General features: G+C 41.9%; 1 protein-coding gene across 27 annotated transcripts in view; it reads left to right on the forward strand.

Annotated features, from left to right (window-relative positions):
- The window catches only part of LOC129472117 (myomegalin), a 239,400-nt gene that overhangs the window by 15,296 nt on the left and 199,368 nt on the right, over positions 1 to 24,736 (forward strand). For 11 of the 27 annotated variants that reach the window (XM_063625865.1, XM_063625864.1, XM_063625863.1 and 8 more), the window contains exon 1: positions 21,571 to 21,927. The exons of 12 other annotated variants lie outside the window; for them this stretch is intronic. In XM_063625865.1, the coding sequence (XP_063481935.1) occupies positions 21,908 to 21,927 (20 nt within the window). In that variant the 5' untranslated portion in view covers positions 21,571 to 21,907. Of the gene's footprint in view, positions 1 to 21,563; positions 21,928 to 24,736 lie in introns of those variants that run through there. 4 more of the 27 variants (XM_063625875.1, XM_063625876.1, XM_063625860.1 and 1 more) reach the window with 3 other exon arrangements.

A 24,736-nucleotide genomic window follows, 5' to 3' on the forward strand; every position in this document is an offset into this window, starting at 1 on the left:
TAGGCCCTTTCTTAAACATTTCATAAGAATAATATTATTTAATTCTCACTATAATTCTGTGAGAAAGATGCTATCGTGATCCTGTTTTATAGAGAGGCTAAGTAATTTGACAAGATCACACAGTTATGAAATGGTAGAAGTTGTGTTTAATTGGCAGGTGTTGATTTTCTGTTTCATGTGTATTAGAGTAATTGTTTTTGTGCATCTTGTATGTTTTTAAAAATTTTGTCCTAGGTTTGCTTTTTGTTAAAAAGTAAACCAAAACAAAACAAATGAAGACTATAAAACGAAAACCTTTGGTAGAACTTGGACAAAAATGGTCTGGTCTTCATGTTAGCATACGAAGTATGAAAATGTCATCTGTTTAAAAATACTAAGCTGCATGATTAAAATTTGACCTTGCGAAAATTTGCTTTCTAATTTATATGGCACACCACCTGAAGGCCAGCACAGAGAAATATATGACCTGTTTAAAACAAAAGGAAGTGTACCTGGGCACGACCAAGAATGTATCAAAAAAGCATCAGAAAGCTCCATATTAAGGTTAATAAAAATAGTTGAACCGCACATTTCAAAGAAGAATCTGGGACACTATTCAAATAACAAAGACTTAAAGCAAGCTGGGTTCACTGCCCGGAATAATAGGCACATGCATTTACAGAATGGGGGGATTTTGTCCACTGTATGCATGCTCATTCACACTCACATCTAACCCTACAACACCAGCTCCGAGAAAGTGGATGCAATGAAGGAAACGTTAACACAAGCAGTGACCCTAGTGTACAAACAATATCAAATTTTAGATCCTTTTTGTCTCCATGATAGTCTAATCTGTATTATCTTTTGGCTATATCAACCTTGACTTTGAAATCTCCAAATAAACATTTCAACCAAAATGTACAGCTGTATTGTAATTTCAGCAAGAAGGGTTTTCATTGTTTGCACATATCTTCAAAAAGAAAAAAAAGTGTGCTTGGTAGTAATCAAAAGCACATTCTCGAGTAAGCATGCTTTGGTGGTATATTCTACAGACTGGGAAAGGTCCTACTTATCACTCCCAAATTTTCAGCGTATATCTAGTTACCTGATGTACAGCGTTAAAAAACTGCTCTGACTTCTTTGTCTTTCTTTACTGTAGAGAGAATAATAGCTTCTTTGTGAATGGGAGAGCTGGGTCTCTAACTCCACAGAATGACCTTGGATTGAGGAAAGGTTCAGAAGTCTGTGTTTGTTACTATTGCTGTTGCCGCATAGCAAATCACCTCAGTGGCTGAAAACTGCAAGTATTTAGTACTCACAGTTTTGGAGGGTCAGAAATCTGGGAGCAGCTTAGCTGGGTAGAATTGCCTCAGGTTCTCTCATGAGGTCGCAGTCAAGCACTCAGCTGGGGCTGCTGTCATCTCAAGACTCGACAGGGGCTGAAAGGTTCATTTTTAGACTCATGCACATGGTATTTGGCAGGCTTTAGTTCCTGTCCACACAATAGGTCTGCTTATAACACGGTAGCTTAGTTCCCCCAGCACAACTGATCTAAAAGACAGAGAGCATGCATACTCAAGATGGACGCCACAGTTGTTTTTGCTTTTCAAAAAGTAATCTAATCTCGGAAGTGACATTTCATCACTGCTGCCCTACTGTATTCATTACAAATGAGTACTAGATCCATCCCAGACTCAAGGCGAGGGAATTACACAAGGGTTTGATGACCAGGGATCATTTGGGACCAACTTAGAGCCTGCTTACTACAGTCTGCATCCATTACCTGAGCTCCTGGACACCAGAGGAGCAGCAGAATTCATTCTCTCTTTCTTCTTCTGGAACAAGACTAGTACAAACTAAGCACAAAAGGGAAGGGGGAGTATAACCAGAGCTGAGGCTGAAGACTATGCCAAGCTATGTAAGCCTTGTTAAAGATTTTTGTCTATATCCTCAGAACAATAACAAACTCAGACTCCGCTTGCTCAGTCATCGCTTCAAACACCCCTGGAAGACATTGCTGGCAGTGACTGGCCCTGGGGACTTCAGCTGTCTTCGTGCGTGCCTTAAAGGCTGAGGTTCACATCTATGGCTCCAGTGTCCTACCTGAGGGTAGGTTAAAAAAATGACATGGGTGACTCAAGACTAGAGAAGTGCGTGGCCCTGTGAGGCAGACATATTAATAGTTTGAGAGGCAAGAAGTCAGGCCCCAGGTTCCCACCATGAGGAACTAGGAAGCCATAGAAGGAAAATGTAAATGCCACACACCTGCAGGCACCTGGCAGGTAGCATAAATAAGTGAACCTGCTTAGGTGTAAGGGCATAGGGAATAGTGTTGGTGACTGTGACTGTGACTTTCTGGACCATTGACCAAACAAAATACATCAGTGAGGGCAGGTCTCTAGGATAGTACCACCAGCAGAGGGCACCTGCAGATGGTTTTCATTGTCAATCAGGTTTGGCACTTGGGGATGAGCAGCTACTCACAGTGGAGAGGCTCCGGTTTGAAGTATCCTACACTACTTGAATTCACTACTGGCTGCATGGAGGAAGCAGCATGGCCACTTTGATTTCCAGAACTCCCCGTAGACAATGTGAAAAGAAGAATAGAGGTGAGGTGGATTTGGTTTTGTAGGTGAGTGAGCAGGTGCCTCCAAATGAGAGTTGGGGCTCAAGGTTTTCTTAAAAAAGATAGACTCTTGAAAAATTGCACTCTAGTTACATTACTGCCAACTCATGAGGTCACCTGTTCTTTTTTCCCTCTCCCATTATCTCCCCTTTCTACCCCATTCTACCCTCTCCCTGATGCCCTATACATCACAGAAACTTGCCCTTGAGACGTGACTGTTTGGAAGGAGGTTGGAAGAGCTGGCCTTGGCCCAAAGAGTTGCTTTTACTTTGTGGTATCTTAAAGGTGCCACCTGATGTCTGACCATTCATAACAGACAGAGAGCTGTTGCCAACGAGGTCAGCAGAACATAGCACTAGAGAGCAGCAGAGGAGACACCTCTAAAGATGTGGCTTTTGGCACATCATCTGGGGATGAACAAGTTGGTCCTGGACTAGGACGAAGCAAGTAAGACACTCCCTGAATCATGAAAATGCAGGGTCAGATCCTGTCTTTATTTAAAGTTTTGATATTTTGTTCATTGTGGATTTTTTTTGCATTAATATTTTTCTAAAATATTGCATTAAAATATTATTTATCTTGATTACTGAGATTTTGGCACCCTTTAAACTTTGCACCTCAGGTGAGTGCCTTGCTCCTCTCATCCTAGTTCCAGCCCTGAATACCTTAACAGTTGAATCAAAGTTTGAACCAGCTGATCTGGTCCATCAGCACCAGACCCTTCTGGTTTTGATTTTTTTTCCCCTCCCTCTATCTCCTAAGAATGTACTGAAGCCAGCAAATAAAGGATGCAATAATTCTCTTCTGTATACCACAAGCTCTGAGCTTGGGCCAGCTTGGGTATTTCTGTACCTCTCTGTCTGTTATTATTATATCACACGCATAGCCTAAAACTGGGATACTTTTATCTGAATAAAAGATTATTCTGGTCGGAAGGAATTGTGATGGTTAATGTTGGATGTGTTTGTTCTTTTACCAAACTGATATAATGTTTTGTTTTGGTTTTTGAGACAGCGTCTGGCTCTTTCACCCAGGCTGGAGCGCAGTGGCACAATCTCCACTCACTGCGACCTCTGCCTCCCAGGCTCAAGCCACTTTCCCACCTCAGCCTCCTGAGTAGCTGGGACTATAGATGTGCACCACCACGCCTGGCTAAATTTTTCTGTATTTTTTGTAGAGACAGGTTTCACATGTTGCCCAGGCTGGTCTCGAACTACTGTGCTCAAGCCATCTGCCTGCCTCGCCTCCGATAGTGCTGGGATTACAGGCATGAGCCATGGCACCCTACCCCTATGGCCTTAACTCCTAAAGCCACTTGAACTTTGCAAAGATAAAGGACTGTTGAGTTTTGCTCATCTTTTGTGCAGAATTGCCAGATGTTTGATACGGTACTCAACAGCTCAGTATTTTGACATTTTATATGCCAAAATGAAAATGAAAACAAAAGCGAATACAGAACGTGAGATTTTTCTCATTAAAATTTCTTTCTTGTGTGAAGTTTTCTGAGGCTTTATCTTGATATTTTTGAACTTTTGCCAGCTGGAAGAAAGGACAAAACAGCTGTTCTAAACTGCCAAGAAATTGGCTGGTGCATAGAAGAGGGAATTTGTCTTTGTTGTATATTTTGCCTTTGTCCTGGGAGTGATTATTTTGATCAGCAATTTTGGTTGTACAGATGTGAGCCAAATATCTAGCAGAGGGTAGCTCCTGATTTTAGTTAAGTAATTCACTGCTGAGACTTCAGATTATGATGTAAAGTGTTCTGCTTAATAGTGATAAAAGCTGACCTGAAAAGGATGTTATATTCTTTTTTTTTTTTTTTTTTTTTTTTTGAGACAGAGTCTTGCTCTGTCACCCAGGCTGGAGTGCAATGGGACGATCTCAGCTCACTGCAAGCTCTGCCTCCTGGGTTCACGCCATTCTCCTGCCTCAGCTTCCCGAGTAGCTGGGACTACAGGCACCCGCCACCACGCCTAGCTAATTTTTTGTATTTTTAGTAGAGAGGCGGTTTCACCGTGTTAGCCAGGATGGTCTCGATCTCCTGACCTTCTGATCCCCCCACCTTGGACTCCCAAAGTGCTGGGATTATAGGCATGAGCCACCGAGCCCGGCCAAGGGTGTTATATTCTTTTACATAATACAGTTATTCAATGATTTTACATATTCTTAGGAGATACACATTAAATATGTAGGGGTGAAGAATCCACATCTTACTCTCAAACGGTTCATCAAAATAATACTAATGATTGTGTCTGTGTGCTTGTGTGTGTGTAAAGAGAGAAAACAAATGTGGCAAAATGTTAACAATCTATGAAGCAAGTGAAAGATTTACAGGACTCTGTTGTGCTAGTTTTATAACTTTTCTATATGTTGAAAATTTTAAATTTTTCAAGATGGAAAGTTAAAAAATCAGTGTTACTTTTCACTTGTATGTGTGTATGAGTCAAAGTTGTTATATATGGCTTCAGGGACCAGCTAGTAGATGGCATGATACAAGAAACAAAGGCAAGGACCATGGCTATCTTGTCCTTAGAGGTATTTTTTCTTTTTTTTAAGAGACAGGGTCTTGCTCTCTGTCACCCAGGCTGGAGTGCAGTGGTGTGATTACAGTTCACTGTAGGCTCAACTCCTGGGCTCAAGTGATTCTCCCACCTCAGCCTCCAGAGTAGCTGGGACTACCGGTTTGCACCACCATCCCTAGATAATTTAAAAATTTTTTTTTGTAGAGACAAGATCTTGCTATGTTGCACAGGCTGGTTTCAAACTCCTGGCCTTAAGTGATCCTCCTGCCTCAGCCTCCTGAAGTGTTGAAATTACAGGCATGAGCCACTGAACATGGCAGCAATTTTTTTTTTCTAATTCAGAATCCAATCCAAGATCTGAACTAGGACCATGCATTCCATTTAGTTATTGTTATCACTATGGATTTTTAAAGCAGTCTGGATTGACTGACACATGCTCCTTTGACTTGCACTGGAACTACTTGCCCCGTCCTGGAAAATGACTCAGATTTTAGCGATGGTGTGATTGTCATGAATGCCTTGGAAGCTATTTATGAATTTATTCCAGTATTGTTTCTGGTCCCAGAAATGTATTTATTGACCCTCACATCAGTCCCTTCAATTTTCGATATCTGATATCTATGTTCAAATCAAGGAGAATTATTCATGTAATTCACACAAGTCTTCCCTCACTATTCCAACCCCCTTTCCAGAAATTTACATACCATATTTCTTGCATGATTTCCTCTCTCCCAACGTGAGATACAAATAAATAGTGGGTGTTGAAAGGATAAAGGGGATTGTGTGAGTAAATTACCACCAGCTGTCTGAAGGCTTGGTTGTAATTTCTTTCCTTGAGGTTTGAGGTTTTTGTTATAGCTGACAGACAAGGCTAACCATTGAAAGGAATGGATCTGAATAAACACACACACACATGGTTCACAGTAATTATTTATTGAATGAACGAATGAACGAATGAATGAGATAATGCATCAGAAATACTGTGTACATTTTAAGGCATTGTCCCAGTTGTCTATTTCTGCATAAACACACACACACACACACACACACACACACTTCCTCAAGACAGATACAAGATGGGGGAAATGTCCACCTTTTCTGCTCCCTAGACCTCCAGCCAGGAAGTGAGGAAATCCACTTATTCAGCTTTCTTGCCAATGCTTTGGTCTCACATGATAAATCAGAAAGATGAGAAATGGAAAATCTGGGTCACTGGCCTAGCCCTAGAGAGCACTTTGGAGCAGAACTGAAATTAAAATTCATGACTTCTACACAGTATTGGAGTCCTGCCTGGTATGCAAACATTAATGAAAAATAGCTATGATTTATAGAATGCTTAAAATGTGCTAGACAATGAATTAAAAACTTTTCATATATTAGCTCATTTTGTTCTTACAGTGGCCCTATTAGGTAGTTATTATCATTAACCTTGTTTTACAAATGAGGAAGCTAAAGCACAGAGTTTAAGTCATGTCCAAAATTGCATGGTTGGAAACTGACAGAGGAGGAGGATTGGAACCCATGTCCCTGACTGTAGAGCCAGTAATCTTAACTGCTCTGTTGTAATGCCTGCCAGCAACCTCAGCTGCGCTGCACTGCTCTTTCAGATGAATGGGACCCTAGGCACTCACTCACAGGAGACGGGGAATATTTTTCCTTCTACCAGTGAAAAATAAAATTGTTTTCATCAATACTATTTTTAAGTTAATTTTTTAATTGACAAATAGTAATTGCATATGTTTATGGAGTACAGTGTTTTGATATATGCATATACCGTGGAATAATGAAAACAAGCTAATAATTTTTAAATTTTAAATAAAAGCACTGTATTTTGCAATCCCAATGTATGATAAAATTTTATATTGCTAGCATACTTCAGTATGCTACTCAGATGCTACCCTCTTTAGAAAAACTTCTCTGGTGAATTTAATTAATCACTCCCTCCTTCATGTTCTGCTTGGTGTGAACCTTTATTGTAGCACTTTACCCGATCTGGTTTGTATTGTGGTTTGATGAATGCTTGCCTGGCTTTCCACACTAGATTTTAACACTGGATTTCTACACTAGATTTTAGCAATGCCTAGCACATGCTCCGTGTTTGTTTAATTAAATGAATGAAGGTAACCACATTGTCCTTGAGTTTTACCAACTGTGGAAATAAAATTAAGTCCCATGAGCATTAGTTGCCTCTGAACTCCTACCTGTTCACTTAGGAAATTAAGTCCCTTACAAATTTCCCTGTACCCCACAAATACTTCTGCTTTTTCCAAGAATCGTTTTCTCTTCTAAACTGCTCCTGGTCCTGATTTTGGTTGTTCCGAGTCACAGCTGGCACTTTGCCTAATATGTATAGTCTTCAGAGCCACACATCCTCCTCCAAACCCTCCTGCCCCACTCCACTCCAGCTACTGAAGGGCAGATATTTTCATTCTTTTTTTTTTATATACTTTTAAGTTTTAGGGTACATGTGCACAACGTGGATACAACATTGTTACATATGTATCCATGTGCCATGTTGGTGTGCTGCACACATTAACTCGTCATTTAACATTAGGTATATCTCCTAATGCTATCCCTCCCCCCTCCCCCAACCCCACAACTGTCCTCGGTGTGTGATGTTCCCCTTCCTGTGTCCATGTGTTCTCATTGTTCAATTCCTACCTATGAGTGAGAACATATGGTGTTTGGTTTTTTTGTCCTTGCGATAGTTTGCTGAGAATGATGGTTTCCAGCTTCATCCATGTCCCTACAAAGGACATGAACTCATCATTTTTTATGGCTGCCTAGTATTCCATGGTGTATATGTGCCACATTTTCTTAATCCAGTCTATCATTGTTGGACATTTGGCTTGGTTCCAAGTCTTTGCTATTGTGAATAGTGCCGCTATAAACATACCTGTGCATGTGTCTTTATACCAGCATGATTTATAATCCTTTGGGTATATACCCAGTAATGGGATTGCTGGGTCAAATGATATTTCTAGTTCTAGATCCCTGAGGAATCACCAAACTGACTTCCACAATGGTTGAACTAGTTTACGGTCCCACCAACAGTGTAAAAGTGTTCCTATTTCTCCACATCTTCTCCAGCACCTGTTGTTTCCTGACTTTTTAATGATGGCCATTCTAACTGGTGTGAGATGGTATCTCATTGTGGTTTTGATTTGCATTTCTCTGATAACCAGTGATGATGAGCCTTTTTTCATGTGTCTGTTGGCTGCATAAATGTCTTCTTTTGAGAAGTGTCTGTTCATGTCCTTTGCCCACTTTTTGATGGGGTTGTTTGTTTTTTTCTTGTAAATTTGTTTGAGTTCATTGTAGATTCTGGATATTAGCCCTTTGTCAGATAAGTAGATTGCAAAAATTTTCTCCCATTCTGTAGGTTGCCTGTTCACTCTGATGGTAGTTTTTTTTGCTGTGCAGAAGCTCTTTAGTTTAATTAGATCCCATTTGTCAATTTTGGCTTTTGTTGCCATTGCTTTTGGTGTTTTAGACATGAAGTCCTTGCCCATGCCTATGTCCTGAATGGTATTGCCTAGGTGTTCTTCTAGGGTTTTTATGGTTTCAGATCTAACATTTAAGTCTTTAATCCATCTCGAATTAATTTTTGTATAAGGTGTAAGGAAAGGATCCAGTTTCAGCTTTCTACATATGGCTAGCCAGTTTTCCCAGCACCATTTATTAAATAGGGAATCATTTCCCCATTTCTTGATTTTGTCAGGTTTGTCAAAGATCAGATGGTTGTAGATATGTGGCATTATTTCTGAGGGCTCTGTTCTGTTCCATTGGTCTATATCTCTGTTTTGGTACCAGTACCATGCTGTTTTGTTTACTGTAGCCTTGTAGTGCAGTTTGAAGTCAAGTAGCGTGATGCCTCCAGCTTCGTTCTTTTTGCTTAGGATTGACTTGGCAATGCAGGCTCTTTTTTGGTTCCATATGAACTTTAAAGTAGTTTTTTCCAATTCTGTGAAGAAAGTCATTGGTAGCTTGATGGGGATGGCATCGAATCTATAAATTACCTTGGGCAGTATGGCCATTTTCACGACATTGATTCTTCCTACCCATGAGCATGCAATGTTCTTCTGTTTGTTTGTATCCTCTTTTATTTCATTGAGCAGTGGTTTGTAGTTCTCCTTGAAGAGGTCCTTCACATCCCTTGTAAGTTGGATTCCTAGATATTTTATTCTCTTTGAAGCAATTGGGAATGGGAGTTCACTCATGATTTGGCTCTCTGTTTGTCTGTTATTGGTGTATAACAATGCTTGTGATTTTTGTACATTGATTTTGTATCCTGAGACTTTGCTGAAGTTGCCGATCAGCTTAAGGAGATTTTGGGCTGAGAAAATGGGGTTTTCTAGATATACAATCGTCATCTGCAAACAGAGACAATTTGACTTCCTCTTTTCCTAATTGAATACCCTTTATTTCCTTCTCCTGCCTGATTGCCCTGGCCAGAACTTCCAACACTATGTTGAATAGGAGTGGTGAGAGAGGGCATCCCTGTCTTGTGCCAGTTTTCAAAGGGAATGCTTCCAGTTTTTGCCCATTCAGTATGATATTGGCTATGGGTTTGTCATAGATAGCTCTTATTATTTTGAGATACATCCCATCAATACCTAATTTATTGAGAGTTTTTAGCATGAAGCGTTGTTGAATTTTGTCAAAGGCCTTTTCTGCATCCATTGAGATAATCATGTGGTTTTTGTCATTTGTTCTGTTTATATGCTGATTACATTTATTGATTTGCGTATGTTGAACCAGGCTTGCATCCCAGGGATGAAGCCCACTTGATCATGGTGGATAAGCTTTTTGATGCGCTGCTACATTCGGTTTGCCAGTATTTTATTGAGGATTTTTGCATCAATGTTCGTCAGGGATATTGGTCTAAAATTCTCTTTTTTTGTTTTGTCTCTGCCAGGCTTTGGTATCAGGATGATGCTGGCCTCATAAAATGAGTTAGAGAGGATTCTCTCTTTTTCTATTGATTGGAATAGTTTCAGAAGGAATGGTACCAGCTCCTCCTTGTACCTCTAGTAGAATTTGGCTGTGAATCCATCTGGTCCTGGACTTTTTTTGGTTGGTAAGCTATTAATTATTGCCTCAATTTCAGAGCCTGTTATTGGTCTATTCAGAGATTCAACTTCTTCCTGGTTTAGTCTTGGAAGGGTGTATGTGTCGAGGGATTTAGCCATTTCTTCTAGATTTTCTAGTTTATTTGTGTAGAGGTGTTTATAGTATTCTCTGATGGTAGTTTGTATTTCTGTGGGTTCGGTGGTGATATCCCCTTTATCATTTTTTATTGCGTCTATTTGATTCTTCTCTCTTTTCTTCTTTATTAGTCTTGCTAGTGGTCTATCAATTTTGTTGATCTTTTCAAAAAACCAGCTCCTGGATTCATTGATTTTTTGAAGGGTTTTTTGTGTCTCTATTTCCTTTAGTTCTGCCCTGATCTTAGTTATTTCTTGCCGTCTGCTAGCTTTTGAATGTGTTTGCTCTTGCTTCTCTAGTTCTTTAATTGTGATGTTAGGGTGTCGATTTTAGATCTTTCCTGCTTTCTCTTGTGGGCATTTAGTGCTATAAATTTCCCTCTACACACTGCTTTGAATGTGTCCCAGAGATTCTGGTATGTTGTGTCTTTGTTCTCATTGGTTTCAAAGAACCTCTTTATTTCTGCCTTCATTTCGTTATGTACCCAGTAGTCATTCAGGAGCAGGTTGTTCAGTTTCCATGTAGTTGTGCAGTTTTGAGTGAGTTTCTTAATCTGAGTTCTAGTTTGATTGCACTGTGGTTTGAGAGACAGTTTGTTATAATTCCTGTTCTTTTACATTTGCTGAGGAGTGCTTTACTTCCAACTAGGTGGTCAATTTTGGAACAAGTGCAGTGTGGTGCTGAGAAGAATGCATATTCTGTTGATTTGGGGTGGAAATTTCTGTAGATGTTTATTAGGTCCACTTGGTGCAGAGCTGAGTTGAATTCCTGGACATCCTTGTTGACTTCTGTCTCGTTGATCTGTCTAATGTTGACAGTCGGGTGTTAAAGTCTCCCATTATTATTGTGTGGGAGTCTAAGTCTCTTTCTAGGTCTCTAAGGACTTGCTTTATGAATCTGGGTGCTCCTGTATTGGGTACATATATATTTAGGATAGTTAGCTCTTCTTGTTGAATTGATCCCTTTACCATTATGTAATGGCCTTCTTTGTCTCTTTTGATCTTTGTTGGTTTAAAGTCTGTTTTTTCAGAGACTAGGATTGCAACCCCTGCCTTTTTTTGTTTTCCATTTGCTTGGTAGATCTTCCTCCATCCCTTTATTTTGAGCCTATGTGTGTCTCTGCACGTGAGATGGGTTTCCTGAATTCAGCACACTGATGGGTCTTGACTCTTTATCCAATTTGCCAGTCTGTGTCTTTTAATTGGAGCATTTAGCCCATTTACATTTAAGGTTAATATTGTTATGTGTGAATTTGATCCTGTCATTATGATGTTAGCTGGTTATTTTGCTAGTTAGTTAATGCAGTTTCTTCCTAGCCTCGATGGTCTTTACAATTTGGCATGTTTTTGCAGTGGCTGGTACTGGTTATTCCTTTCCATGTTTAGTGCTTCCTTCAGCTCCTTTAGGGCAGGCCTAGTGGTGACAAAATCACTCAGCATTTGCTTGTCTGTAAAGTATTATATTTCTCCTTCACTTATGAAGCTTCATTTGGCTGGATATGAAATTCTGGGTTGAAAATTCTTTTCTTTAAGAATGTTGAATATTGGCCCCCACTCTCTTCTGGCTTTTAGAGTTTCTGCCGAGAGATCAGCTGTTAGTCTGATGGGCTTGCCTTTGTTGGTAACCTGACCTTTCTCTCTGGCTGCCTTTAACATTTTTTCCTTCATTTCAACTTTGGTGAATATGACAATTATTTGTCTTGGAGTTGCTCTTCTCGAGGAGTATCTTTGTGGCATTCTCTGTATTTCCTGAATTTGAATGTTGGCCTTCCTTGCTAGATTGGGGAAGTTCTCTTGGATTATATCCTGCAGAGTGTTTTCCAACTTGGTTCCATTCTCCCTGTCACTTTCACATACACCAGTCAGACGTAGATTTGGTCTTTTCATGTAGTCCCATTTTCTTGGAGGCTATGTTCGTTTCTTTTTATTTTTTTTTCTCTAAACTTCTCTTCTCGCTTCCTTTCATTCATTTCATCTTCCATCACTGATACCCTTTCTTCCAGTTGATCAAATCGGCTACTGAGGCTTGTGCATTCGTCACGTAGTTCTCATGCCTCAGTTTTCAGCTCCATCAGGTCCTTTAAGGACTTCTCTGCATTGGTTATTCTAGTTAGCCATTTGTCTAATTTTTTTTCAAGGTTTTTAACTTCTTTGCCATGGGTTCGAACTTCCTCCTTTAGCTTGGAGTAGTTTGATCATCTGAAGCCTTCTTCTCTCAACTCGTCAAAGTCATTCTCTGTCCAGCTTTGTTCCGTTGCTGGTGAGGAGCTGTGTTCCTTTGGAGGAGGAGAGGCGCTCTGATTTTTAGAGTTTCCAGTTTTTCTGCTCTGTTTTTCCCCATCTTTGTGGTTTTATCTACCTTTGGTCTTTGATGATGGTGATGTACAGATGGTGTTTTGGTGTGGATGTCCTTTCTGTTTGTTAGTTTTCCTTCTAACAGTCAGGACCCTCAGCTGCAGGTCCATTGGAGTTTGCTGGAGGTCCACTCCAGACCCTGTTTGCCTGGGTATCAGCAGCGGAGGCTGCACAACAGCGGATACTGGTGAGCAGCAAATGTTGCTGCCTGATCGTTCCTCTGGAAGTTTTGTCTCAGAGGAGTTCCCGGCCATGTGAGGTGTCAGTCTGCCCCTACTGGGGGGTGCCTCCCAGTTAGGCTACTCAGGGGTCAGGGACCAACTTGAGGAGGCAGTCTGTCCATTCTCAGATCACGAGCTGCATGCTGGGAGAACCACTACTGTCTTCAAAGCTGTCAGACAGGGACATTTAAGTCTGCAGAGGATTCTGCTGCCTTTTGTTTGGCTATTCCCTGCCCCTAGAGGTGGAGTATACAGAGGCAGGCAGGCCTTCTTGAGCTGCAGTGGGCTCCACCCAGTTCGAGCTTCCGGGCTGCTTTGTTTACCCAATCCAGCCTTGGCAATGGCAGGCACCCCTCCCCCAGCCTTTCTGCCGCCTTGCAGTTTGATCTCAGACTGCTGTGCTAGCAATGAGGGAGGCTCTGTGGGCATAGGACTCTCCGAGCCAGGTGTGGGATATAATCTCCTGGTGTGCCGTTTGCTAAGACTGTTGGAAAAGCTCAGTATTAGGGTGGGAGTGACCTGATTTTCCAAGTGCCGTCTGTCACCCCTTTCTTTGACTAGGAAAGGGAATACCCTGGCCCCTTGCATTTCCAGGGTGAAGCGATGCCTCCTCCTGCTTCAGCTCACGTTGAGTGTGCTGCACCCACTGTCCTGCACCCACTTTCCGACACTCCCCAGTGAGATGATCCCGGTACCTCAGTTGGCAATGCAGAAATCACCCATCTTCTGCGTCGCTCACGCTGGGAGCTCTAGACTGGAGCTGTTCCTATTTGGCCATCTTGGCTCCACCTCAGATCTTTTCATTCTTGTATATACAACAGTTTACTTGGACAGCCTGGGTAGTCAGGAACATCCATCCAAGCCACACTTCTGCCTATTAGGTTCTTCTGTTGTGCTAAACAACAATTTGAATTTATAAATTCTATTGAACAGCTTTTCATCAAGTGAAACTCCAGTTTCATTGTACCTGGGAACTTGCTTCTCTTACTGCCTATTATTTAATCTTTCTAAGACTCTGTTTTCTCTTCTATAAAAAGAGGGTTGTCTTGCTGGGATGCTCCCTTGACATGCTTCACTTATCTTTATTGCCCTTATCACCATCTGGCATATTGTAGTTATTTCTCTACTTATTATCTATCTAAACCAGTAGATTGTAAGCTCCATGAAAACAGGGTCTTTGCTGGCCTTTTTTAAAACTACTGTGTCTCTAGAATAAAGAGTAGTGCCTGACACATAATGGTTCACAGTAATTACTTATTGAATGGATGAATGAATGAGATAATGCATCAGAAATACAGTGTCCATTTTAAGGCATTGCCTCAGTTATCTAATCCTGTATAAACAATCTACCCCAAAATTCAGTAGCTCAAAACAACCATTTTATTGTATCTTATGATTTTGTGGGTCAGTAATTTGGACAGGTCTCAGCTGAGCAATTTGTTTTCCCCATGCAGTATTGACTGGGTCACTTGGTGGTATTCAGTGGAAGGCGGGGCTGCTCTGGAGGTCCCAGGTAACTTCACTCATATTCTGTGCCTGATGCCTTTGAGGACTGCTGGTGGCCTCAAGACCTCTCCTCTCTATAGCTCCAGCCAGGTAGTCGAATTTCTTTCATGGCAGCTCAGTATATCAAGAGGCCTAGTGGAAACTGCAAGGTTTCTTATTGCTCAGGTTCAGGAGTTTATGGCCTAGAACTGCATTCTATTGGCCAAGCAAGTCATGAAAACCAGCTCAGATCCAAGGGAGGAGAATTAGATTCTACCTCTGAATGACAGAAGTAGCAAAAATTTGTAGCCATCTTGAATCTACCACATTCCTTTTCCTCTGGCCACAGACATTATTACCACAAGCAAAATAAACTCACACTCTCCTAAAGCCCTCAAAAGTTTCCTGACATTTACTGCATCAGCCTAGAAGTCCACTTTCTCACCATCTAACTCAAATTCAGGTGATGATGAGGCTCCTGGCACTCAGCTCCTTGAGTATAGTTCCCCTTGATCTGAAGTCACTGGGGCTCTCACACCCAGGAAACAATGGGACAGAGATATGATAACCATAATAGACACTCCCATTCAAAGAGTCAGAGAACAGAGGCATACAGCGGTCAGTAGTCCATAGCAATTTTGAAATCTAGCTGAGTACATATGACCAGTTCCTTGATTAGGGCCCAGTCCTGCTCCTGGGAATGATTCTCTCTGGCTCTCCATCAGTCCTCTGGGCTCTTGGTTCCATTCTTCGAGTCATTCTTCTTTTTCCCTAAGAAGTAATCCTTGTTTTTGGCTAGGTAACTTTCTCAGCCTGCTTCTCTGAGGCAGGTTGAGGGTCCAAAGGCATCTTTTCACTCTGTACTCTCTTCATCATTTTCAGTCAGTCCGTGCTGGTATAATTCACTTAAAAATGTTGAGGCATCTTATATACTAATTGATAACCAACTCTACTAGGCAAAAGCCACGCCCACATTTAATTCTGAAGCCAGCTTTTTCACCTTGCTTGGACTACCTGTGAGTCTGACGTGGGATAACAGAACCTTAAAATTCTTAGAAACTCTTTTGTCCAATGGAGAGGTACATTGCCCAAGACTGTAGAGGCCTTTTTGTTTAACTGAAAGGATATATGAGGCACCACCTTAATCGAGGTCTTAATCATGGGTCTGGCTGTCACATCTTGGAATTTATTTTTGCCCTGAAGCCATTTCTTATTTTGAAAGCTTTTCCTGTCTAGAGAGATTGAGGATGAGAAGCAGTTTGATGTTTGAACCCAGCAAAGTCTACGGCCATGCCGCCCTGAATGCATCCGATCTCTTCTGAACACAGCAAGTCCTGCCTCTTTATAATTCCTCTAAATTCTGCTTAAAAACCAAATGGCTCCTTTTGTAGCCCACTTTTTTTTTTTTTTTTTTTTTTTTTTTTAGCAATACCTTATAATAATGTGGCTAAAAGAAACCTCTTTGTACTTTTGAAATTCTGCTGAAAATCTCCTTAGCCAGATCCTCCCATTCATTGGGCACCTTTTCTATTTTCCCACATTATCAAAGACGAAAACTTTCTGCGACTACATAACACAGGTCATTTTTTCAGCCACCCCCCATAGTATTTTCTTTACTGTCCTTCAGTCTCTCTAGCAGTCTCCTCGATGTCCTTCCAGTATTCACTAACATTTTTCTCGAGGCCTTTCTAGCTGTGGCAACCAGGTACAAAGTCATTGCCATTTGTTTTCAGTTTTTGTTATAGCAAAAGTCCACTTTCAGATACCAAATTTAGTTCCAGTTATCTATTGTTACTTAGTAAACTACTCCAAAACTTAGCACAATAAGCAATTTATTGTACCTCATCATTTTGGTAATCAATAATTCTAGCATGGTTCAGCAGGGCAAATTTATTCCATAGTGGCCACAGTTAGGGTTGCTCAGTTGTGTCCAGCTAATGGAAGACTGCTTCACACATAATGCCTGGCGCCCTGATGGGAACTGCTGGTTGTTGTGCTCAGCTAGGCCCCTCCCCTTGTCATGTGGTCTCATGGCCTCTGCACATGGTTTTTGTTTTTTTTTTTTTTTTGAGACGGAGTCTCGCTCTTTCACCCAGGCTGGAGTGCAGTGGCGCGATCTCGGCTCACTGCAGGCTCTGCCCCCCGGGATTCATGCCGTTCTCCTGCCTCAGCCTCCCTTGTAGCTGGGACTACAGGCGCCTGCCACCTCGCCCGGCTAATTTTTTGTATTTTTAGTAGAGACGGGGTTTCACCGTGTTAGCCAGGATGGTCTCGATCTCCTGACCTCGTCATCCGCCCGCCTCGGCCTCCCAAGGTGCTGGGATTACAGGCGTGAGCCACCGCGCCCAGCCTGCACATGGTTTATCTAGCATGGTAGTTTGACTTATCCAGCAGCTTATCCAGGCCTTAGAAGACATATCCCAAGAGTCTAACATGGAAGCTACAAGGCTTCTTACTTACCTAGCCTGGTCAGTCAGACATCTCTTCTGCTGTATTCTATTAGTCAAGTAAGTCTCTAAGGGTAGCCCATATTAAAGGGAGGAGAATTAGATTCCACCTCTCAGTGGGAGAAGTAGCAAGTAATTTGTGGTCATCTTTAATCTACTACAGACACTGTATCCTTGATCTCATAATGATGCCTCTTTGCCTGGAAAGGACATTTGTTTTTTAAACCCAAGGTTAGAGAGACAGACATGGAGCTGTGATGGATCAAGAAGACATCATGTTCTGACTAACCAAGTGATCACAGGGATCACTGAAGTGAAACGTGTTGCAGACATATTGTCCTCCTATCTAAGTCCCAGCGAATGTTAATTGTCAAAATTAGGGAAGCAGTACTCAAAATGGTTAGGCAGGCCATTCTGAAACAAAACTGATTGGTTTCAAATCTCCGCTTTGCCATCGATCAGCTTTGTGAATGTAGGCAGTATAATTTACCTCCCTGTGCTCCACATTAGTCATTTGTAAAGCGGGCATTAACTAGAGCCTACCTCAAAAGACTGCTGCGAGGATGAAAAGAGTTAGTACACACAAAATTGTTAGAGGAGGATCTGGCAAAAATATATTAGACATAGCTATTTTTATTATTGATGTATAGATTATGCAGTAAACTATATCAACATCAATAGTCCTTTTTACCCAGAAACAAGTTGGAGAGAAGAAAAGGAAAATGAATTTAAAAAACTGAATGAAAGGTAAAAGTATCATTGGAATATTTGGAGCTAACTGTAAAGACTGTGACACCTTCCAATTTTTTGTCCCTTATCATCAATTCAGGTATTCCCTGAAGCACAATCAGTTGACCAAACTAAGAGCAGTGCCCTCAGGAAAGAATAAAATGAATAGTTTAATTTATCAACATCATTTACCCAGGTTATTTGAGTTCTAAGCCAGAAAACTGAGAGCAGACACACACATAACAATCCTTCGTTGCATAATGGGAATAAAAAGCAATGTGTTAGGATAGGCCAGATTATGCTCCAGTAATAAATAATCCCCAAATCTCAGTAACTTAATACAATAAAAATGAATTTCGTGCTCATTCTACATGCTCAGTTAGGGTTAGCAGGAAGGCTCTGACCATCACAGTAACTCAGGGACCTACATTGATGAAAGCTTCATCTTAGCATGTATTGATCTTCAAGGATCAATAAAACAGTGGAAACTGAAAAGGGCCAATTACGTACTAGCTCTTAAAAATGTCTGCGTTCTACCTAGAGGTGGCCACATGAGACTTCCTCTCACGTTTCAGCCAACGAAACAAGTTACATTTCATTGTTCAAAAGCCATAGCTAAGTTAAAATGGGATGAGGAAGAATAAAATTACCATGTATCCACAAGGAGAAAAGCTTAACAAAAAGCGAGAAAGCAGCACATACAGTGACTGGTGGATTGCATTATTGTTCCACAAATATTTACTCTCCCCTCCTGCACTCTGTGAGCAGACTGTACTTTTCTGCACCAATGACTTTGGACTTGGCCATATTACTTACTTTGGTGAATGGAAAATGGCAGAAGCAAGAGTGTGCCAGTTCTGAGCAGAGACCAGTCATCATGAGTCTCTGCCAACTCTCTTGCACTCCTGCACTCTGCCATGAAAATGACAGACTTAAACCAATGCATACCTAAACTATAGATCCTTGAGGGAGAAATGGATGTATGTTGTATAATACTGAGATTGGGGAGTTCTTTGTTAAGCAGCATTGTTTCAGCAAAAAGATGACCAATACAGTGACTCAACACAAGGATTTCATGAGAATAGCTACTACAGATATGGTTTCCAAGAAAGGATATGAAATAAGACCTTACTAGCTAGTATTCTAAGAAATGTAAAGCAAAATGAGATGGTGTTACATTATTTATATACTAGCTAGATATAAATCTAAAATATAACTATCCAATTATTTACAAATTAAATAAGGAAAAAAATTAAAAGGAGAATTTCTAGTGCTTTTGAGGCTAAGATAATAAAATTAGAAAGTCCTTTTATCCCAGGAAAATCGTCTTTAGTCCATTCCTGCTGCTATAACAAAATAGCTTAGACTGGATAATTTGTAAATAATAGAAATTTATTTCTCACAGTTCTGAAGGCTGGGCCAAGATCAAGGTGTGGGCAGATTCAGTGTCTGGAAGAGCTTGTGCTCTGCTCCCAAGATGGTTCCTTGTTGCCACAGAAGCTGTGTCCTCACAAGGCTGGAGGAACAGAGGACAAAAGGGACCAGAATAATCCCTTCAACCTCTTTTATAAGAGCACTAATCCCATTCATGAGAGTGGAGTGTTCATGCCTTATCACTTCCTAAAAGGCCCCACCTTGTAGTACTATAACACTTGGTATTAAGTACCAATGTATGAATTTCGAAGGCATACATACATTCAAACCATAGCATAATTCAAAAAAGTAGAATGATAAAGGCAGAAAGCTCTTCATTAAGGCATTATTTATAACAGTCTAATATCAGAAATAGCATAACTATGTAATAATAGAATATTTTAAGTAATCTATGGTTCTACTAATATTATAAAATATTGTACAATCATTAGAATAGTAACTACGAACTTTCCCTAACAACATGGACAAATATTTACTAAGTGAAAGAAGGAGCATATAAACATATACCTAAGCTGTAATCATAATTATGTAAATAGATATTTAATATATATAGATAATGACTAAAGGGAATTTGGAGAAATTTAAACATTTGTGCTGTAGCAGTGGTTATATGGGTGAATATTTTTCTTCTGAAATCTAACCCAAAAAAATTGTTCTTTTGATAATAAGTATAATTTTTAAACAACAAGGAAATTTATCTTCTCAAGAATATACCCATGTGTGTAAGAAAGAGTTGGTGTTTGGATTAAAAGATGCGTTTTTTAAAGAGTGGGAAAAAAATGCAACACATTTTTAATATTGAAGATCCCTGGGTATTCTGAGTAATCTATATAACTTTCTGTATTTTTTCAAATGTTTTTACAATGAATGTGCTATAAACTTTTGAAAAAAGTTATTTTAAAAATACATGAGCATATTCTCTAGCGTCACTTCTGAGACCCCACACTCACCTAGTTAGTGCTATCATCTCTTGAATCCAGTGAGCTGCCTGTAGACAGAGTTCCTCTCCACAACTCGGTAGCCCATAATTTGATTTGAGACAAAGCTAAATATAGCCCCAACTTTGGTATGAAGGATGGAAATCTGACTCTCCCTGCCTTTTCTTTCCCCCCATCAGAGGCAACAGGATATTCTTTTCAAGACAGGTGGCCTGTGAGCCTTGTCTAAGATCAAACTGGACCTTGAAATTTTTCCTGGTAACATTTTGAGCTCTGGAGCAGTGTGGTCCTACCAATAAATCAAGTGTTGGAGGAGCCTAGACTAGGGGCCTTTTAGACAGTTGTGCTAAACCTTCGAATGTTTTTTTATCCTCCCCTCCCCACCCCTACTTTGTACTAGTATGTAGGGGAACCAATCCAAGAGATAAAAGACAGATGACAGGTTGCCCCAAGAATACAGACTCCCCACAGTCTCACCAATACCCAGGCATGCCAGGTTCTTCCTGAGTTAAATGCCTAGGAGGCCTGAAAGAATAAATTCATCCTGGAGAAGTCTTGTGGGTCGTATCTTTAGAAATTCAGGGAACATATCTTTGGGGCCATCCAATGGAGAACACAGCCTGTATCAGAACCTTAGCCGAGACTTTGGGCCTCTTGGGGTCTGAAATTTGTCATCTTTGAAACAAGTACAATGAAATTAACATTGCCACATGTGGGCACTATAAAGTCTTTTGCAAATAAAAAAAAGGTCAGTGATAATGCTAATAATAACAGTCATTATGCCATTTAATAAAACGGTCTTATTTGAAAGCTTAAAAGGAGCTTCAGGGCGGCAAGCACTCTAATTATAGTATGTCTGCCTTGTTTAAATCTTGATGCATAAGTACATGGTACAGGGCCTGAGGCAATGCCATCTCCAAAGAGCCCTTTTCCATGATCTTAAAACAGTCACAAGGGAGTGTCTATGTCCTGATGGCTACTGTCTTGAGGCTTTTCTAGTGTTCTGGGAGTCAGGAAGCTTCTCGCTCCTTGAAGCTGTTGGTAGAGCCCAGTTGCTGGCGAAACTGAAAAACGAGGAGGTAGAATACCCTAAAACGGGAGATGTCTGAGATGTAGGCAGCTAATAAGGCTGTAAGGTTTTGTTGGGATGCTTCCCTTCCTGATGAAGGGTCCTGTCCCTAGATTAATGGTGAAACTGGCATGTCACATCTCTAGGAATATAACACCGTGTTCCATGACCACGTAGGGTATATATCTGCATTCAGCCGGGATTGCTCCTAAACCTTCCTAGACTCCATCTCTGGCTCTGGGGTTACCTGTGGGTGGGGCGATGCAGACACACAGGAAAACCTCTACAAATTCTTCCTGTAGTTGGTTGATTGTATTCGAAGCCCTTCGTTGGGATGGGCGAGGGACGGGGCTTGGTATGGCGTCCTCTAAGCTCCCTGCCCTCTGCCGTCATCATTCATCTGAGCCAGCGAGAGAGGGGTCGGGGAGACGCGAGGGTGGTTCAGGGGGCGTGCAACCTGGGCCGATTCTGCCCCGAGCACACTGGTTGTCGGGAGCCCCGCCTCCGCTCGCAGTTGACAGCTCAGCTGGTGCCGAGCAACTCGTGCCAGCCAGTCGTGTCTCAGCCTGGAGAGTGCGCGCACCGCCGCCCGGGCAGCCGCTGGCTCCAGCTCACGAAACAGCCCCGGGCGCCGCGCCGCTCAGCCTCCTACTGAGAACAGTCCCTCCCTTGTGCCGGTCGCACGGCTAGCCGCAGGTTCGGCCACGTCAAATCCGTTTTCTAAAAAAGCAGGGAGCAGAGCTCTCTCTTCGCCGCCGACGCAGAAGGAAGGAGCTGGGGAGGAAAAAGCTGCTGCTTTTTGCGCTGGAGATTCGTGGGCAAGGCTTCTCATTTTCCCAGGCTGCTTCCCCTCCCGGGTGAGGAGCGCCCTGAGACTAAGGAAAGAGCCTGGAAAATGGAGCAGACCTGGACGAGGTAGGTGGGCTGTTTCCTTCTCGCCGCACTCCGGACTTGGTGGTCCTCCTCCCTCCCCTCCCCCAGCGCCCTTGGGGAGAGGTCGCCCCTCACCACCAGGGCCCCGTGACAGCTTCCCTTTTCTGTCGCCTCGCCCTGCCTAGTTCCCAGCCCACCTCTCTTGGTCATTTTCACATGTTCTGTTTTCTGGGGTTTCCTTTGCTTAATGAATCTCCCCTCCACCGAGTCCTGATGTTAAAAATACCCAGGGAAGCTGCCTGGAACTTTCTGTAGAAATGTTTCTCTGTCGTTTCCTTGTTCCTGTGGCTAGAGGGATTCCAGTAGGTCTTCTTGAGAGATATGTTTGATGTCACATGCTTTGAACAATATCAGGTTTATTCTCACCCTGCCACGTTTTCCTTCTCAGCCTCATCTCTCACTACTCACACAAAGGCAAAGGGACTGAGTGAGCAGAGCCCGGCAGTACTCATCTCCACAACCTCCAGTTGGAGCCCACTTGGGGGAGGAATGGAGAAGGAGAGAGATCAGGGCACCATACTGCTCAGGCTTTATTGAGGCCGGGCAACAGTTGGCTTTTAGGTCAGATTTTGGAGATGGCCTGTGAAACTGCGTTTTCTTCCAGTCATTCCCCAAGATACACTTTAAAATGAAGCCCCATTCAAGGAAAGGGTAAGGATAAGAGACCATGTGTTGAGACAAAGACTTCGTTTCTGTTTTTTAGTGAGTGGGAGGGTAGGGAGACTATTCCAGCGGTGTCTCTATAACAGATACGCTTCCATCTGCAGGATTTAGCTTTGGAGAATTGGGGTGGGGCCAAATGAGCGCTCTGACTCCTGAGAGAGTGAAGAGGGTACAAACACAGAAGGTAAATTTGGGGCTTATGCAAAAGACTTGGGTGCTTTTAGTTGATTATTAAGCTCAACAGGAGTGAATAGTATAATGTGAATATTAAAGAAGGAGCAAATTGAAGCTTAGGGTTTGTTGACAGAGTAGGCTGTCTAGATTCTGTCTAGATCAAAAGTGATGATTCTACTTTTGGCTCCTTTCTGCTCTTCTTGGGCCTCTCTGAGAGGACTGTGCTTAGTTCTGGGCATCATTAGATAAAATAAGTACAATCAAGAGACAGGAGGGAACTCAAAGCCATGCCTTGAGGGATGGCCAAAGGACCTGGGACTCCTGAGTCTGGAGAAATGACGACTGGGAGTGGGGAGGATGTGGTAGCTTCCTTCAAATTTCCGAAGAGCTATTGGTGGTAGAGGGATTGAATCACTTTAGAATCTCTTAGGAGGACAGAACAACTGATGCAAGAGAGTTGTGGGGAGCCAAGTTATGGTTCAGTGTAAAGAAAAACTTTCTGGCCGGATGCAGTGGCTCATGCCTGTAATCCCAGCACTTTGGGAGGCTGAGACAGGCGGATCACCTGAGGTCGGGAGTTCGAGACCAGCCTGACCAACATGGAGAAACCCCAACTCTACTAAAATACAAAATTAGCTGGGCGTGGTGGCACATGCCTGTAATCCCAGCTACTCGGGAGGCTGAGGCAGGAGAATCGCTTGAACCCGGGAGGAGAAGGTTGTGGTGAGCCAAGATCACGCCATTGCACTCCAGCCTGGGCAACAAAAGCGAAACTCCGCCTCAAAAAAAAAAAAAGGGCCGAGCGCAGTGGCTAACGCCTGTAATCCCAGCACTTTGGGAGGCCGAGGGGGGCGGATCACGAGGTCAGGAGATTGAGGCCATCCTGGCTAACACAGTGAAACCCCGTCTCTACTACAAACACAAAAAATTAGCCGGGCACGGTGGCGGGCGCCTGTAGTCCCAGCTACTTGGGAGGCTGAGGCAGGAGAATGGCCTGAACCCGGGAGGCGGAGCTTGCAGTGAGCCAAGATCGCGCCACTGCACTCCAGCCTGGGCGACAGAGCGAGACTATGTCTCAAAAAAAAAAAAAAAAAAGCTTTCTAACAAGTTGGCTCCCTGGGCAGTAAAGAGATTGTTGATTCTGGAGTTACTCAGGCAAAGGCTAGATGACCACTTGATGGTGATGCCAGTGAGTGTATCAGGGCTTTTTGCTCTCTGTCAGTGTTTTTCACACTTGAAGAAAAAAGTATTATTTATTAAGTTTTAAAAATTTTATATTTACATGTAACAATTTCAGACAAATTCAGAAATGATTCAGAAAAATCACAAATTATATATTTACAGTCTAATTAATTTGACAAACTGAGTATACTCATGGGATGGGCATTCAGATAGAGAAAGGGAACGTTACCAGCATCCCTGAAACCCTCCTGATGACTCCAAGGATAATCATTATCCTAATTTTTAACACCATAGAATAATTTTGCCTAGTTTTGAACTTTATGTAAATGAAATTATACACTATGTACTCTTTCGTATGTGGCTCCTTTCACTCAATCTTTTGCTTTTGGAGTTCTATACTGTTATATGGTATTGTAGTCCATTTATTCTTGCTTTTAAACAGGCTTCTATTGTGTATAAATATATCAAATTTATTTGTCCATTCTATTCTTAATAGGCACTTGGGGAATTTCCAGTTTGGAGCTATTATAAACAGTGTTGCTATGAACATTTCTGTACAGGTCTTTTGATGAACATATGTACACATTTCTGTTGAGTAAATAAGTAGAAGTATGATTTCTGGGTAATAGGAAATGCATGTTCAGATTTAGTAAATACTGCCAGATTGTTTTTTTTTTTTAAGAGATTTCTAAAGAGGGTATCCAGGCCGGGCGCGGTGGCTCACGCCTGTAATCCCAGAACTTTGGGAGGCCGAGGCGGGCAGATCACTAGA

Source organism: Symphalangus syndactylus, chromosome 12 (genome assembly GCF_028878055.3).
Source record: "Symphalangus syndactylus isolate Jambi chromosome 12, NHGRI_mSymSyn1-v2.1_pri, whole genome shotgun sequence".
NCBI lineage: Eukaryota > Metazoa > Chordata > Mammalia > Primates > Hylobatidae > Symphalangus > Symphalangus syndactylus.